We start from the raw sequence: 1,959 nt of genomic DNA, 5'->3' as shown, positions 1-1,959 counted from the left end.
ATGGCGCAGCCAGCCTTCTTTGGACTTGTCGAGCGGGCCCTTGTCGGCCGGGTGCAGGTGGCAGCCTGCCTTGCCCTTGGCCACGGCGTGCAGGTGGTTTTCTTGCTTTGGTCTCGCATCTTGTTCTTTTGCGTCTAAGTCCTGGTGCAAAGATGCTTTTGAGCTGCATTGCAAAGTGTTCTCTTTGTCGGCTCTGCGAGGCGGGGTCACCGCAAAGCCGGGATCCCAGGACTCTTCCGGCAGAGCTCTGAAAGAGCTCTTTTGGGACCCCAGACAGCCGTCTAAGCTGTCCTCGCTGCCATTCACGTTTGCCACTTTGACCGAGATATAACCTTCCACGAGAGTCTTACCTGCTAGCTGTTCTTTATTGTCCTCACACTTTCTGACACCGGCTTCTTGCTCGTGTCCAGCAGCTTGCTGCCCTTCCAGGCTCTTTGTGGCATGATGGAAAGTCAAAGAGGAAGAGTTCAACGTGCTGAGGTATCCTTGGGTGGAGCTATCCTTTGGACTAGCAGAACGAAGCCTGGTGACGGGGAGCTCAGAGAAGTCCCTTCTCAAAGCAGGACTGGAGCTCTCTGCTCTGTCCAGAGACTTCAGCTCCACCGGCTGCTTCGGGGTTTGTCCTGTAACATGCAGGGGGCCATCGGACCCCGACTGTCCTGGGTCCGAGGAATAAGGGGGCTTTGATTCAGTACAATTAGCACCCTTATCCTGACTTTCAGTGCTTCGCTGGCTACAACCAGAGCCACAAGTAGAGGCCTCCATGCTCTCGGATTCAGCCAACTGCTGGCCTTCAGAGTCTGGTTGTACTTCAGTGTATATGTCGTTTAGCACACGAATGAATTGCTTCTGGTGATGTGTACACAGTCTGACCATAAACTTTTCCAGTGGAGACTTCGGCTGACTGTTAGAGTCTATTGCTATTGTCTCTGCTGCATCCTCACTAGAGAGACAAAGAGAGAAGCAATCAGTAACATGTCCCAGGGAATAAAAGTTTATGCTGCAAAACTGGAATAACCCTTCTCCTCCCACTCAGGCATATTGCTTGCCTGACCTCCAGGTGAGATCAAGCATCCTGTCGTCACGGGCCTGGCAGGTATCCCCCTTCAGTCTCCAGCATGCACACTCGTGTCTGCATACTGCTGGCAGGACACAGACTGCACTTTTGTTTGTCTCCCACTGCCAGAGCACCCATAATTACACTTCTGCCTAGGACATCCTGGTGTGTAGGCACCATGTGACATGTTCAAAGCAAACCTAAATTTCCAGTGAGAATCGGATTTAGTATCTGCACTGTGCCCGGTGTAGAAGGCCCAGCACTTCTGGGACCCACCAGGACGACTGCACATCTCTGCATGCTCGATCTGCACAGCCAGGCTGGGGGGAGCAGAGCAGTGCCCCAGCTAGGCAGCCAGATGCCAGAAATCTTGAACTACTGCAAGTCTTCAAATTCTGCTTATGTCTTGGTGGCAGAAAATGGGTCTAGGGCAAACTGAGCAGATCTGAGCCTCCTCTGTAATCGGTGCAGAAATTTTGGTGAGCTCCCAGCCTGCAGGACGTGCAGGCAGGAAGGCACCCTTGCATGGTGCGGGGGGGTGCCTTGCCATTTGCACTGACCTTTGATTTACTGCCATTTAATAAAGTGGCTCTGCAGCTGAAGGGCTGACTGTCAACGTGCAGTGGTGGCTCAGAAAGGTGTGCTTCTACAGCACAGGATCACTGCCACTAGCTAGCTCTCAAACCAAGGCGATTATCATTTACCTGCTTGGCAGAGGCAATTAATTAGGACTTATTGGTGGAGAGGTTCAGGGGTAATTACCCAGTGTTTCCATGAACTTGTTAGAAGTGCAACGCCAGGTGCTGTTATGGAGACCGTATCTGTTCCCAACGGCAGCGCAGGCGATTCCCGCACGGTCCCTGCCACACCGAGGGGGCCGCGCGCCCTGGGCCCCCCACTGT

General features: G+C 53.2%; 1 protein-coding gene across 1 annotated transcript in view; it reads right to left on the bottom strand.

Annotated features, from left to right (window-relative positions):
- The window catches only part of LOC103916322 (chromosome unknown open reading frame, human C10orf12), a 4,354-nt gene extending 3,589 nt beyond the window's left edge, over positions 1–765 (bottom strand). The window contains exon 1 of the mRNA XM_009323295.1: positions 26–765. Coding sequence (XP_009321570.1) covers positions 26–765 — 740 coding nt within the window. The remainder of the gene's footprint in view (positions 1–25) is intronic.
- Between the last annotated feature and the right edge of the window lie 1,194 nt (positions 766–1,959).

The sequence above is a fragment of the Pygoscelis adeliae genome, unplaced genomic scaffold, assembly GCF_000699105.1.
Source record: "Pygoscelis adeliae isolate BGI_AS28 unplaced genomic scaffold, ASM69910v1 Scaffold294, whole genome shotgun sequence".
Classification (NCBI taxonomy): Eukaryota; Metazoa; Chordata; class Aves; order Sphenisciformes; family Spheniscidae; genus Pygoscelis; species Pygoscelis adeliae.
This window is presented reverse-complemented; position numbering and strand designations above follow the sequence as displayed.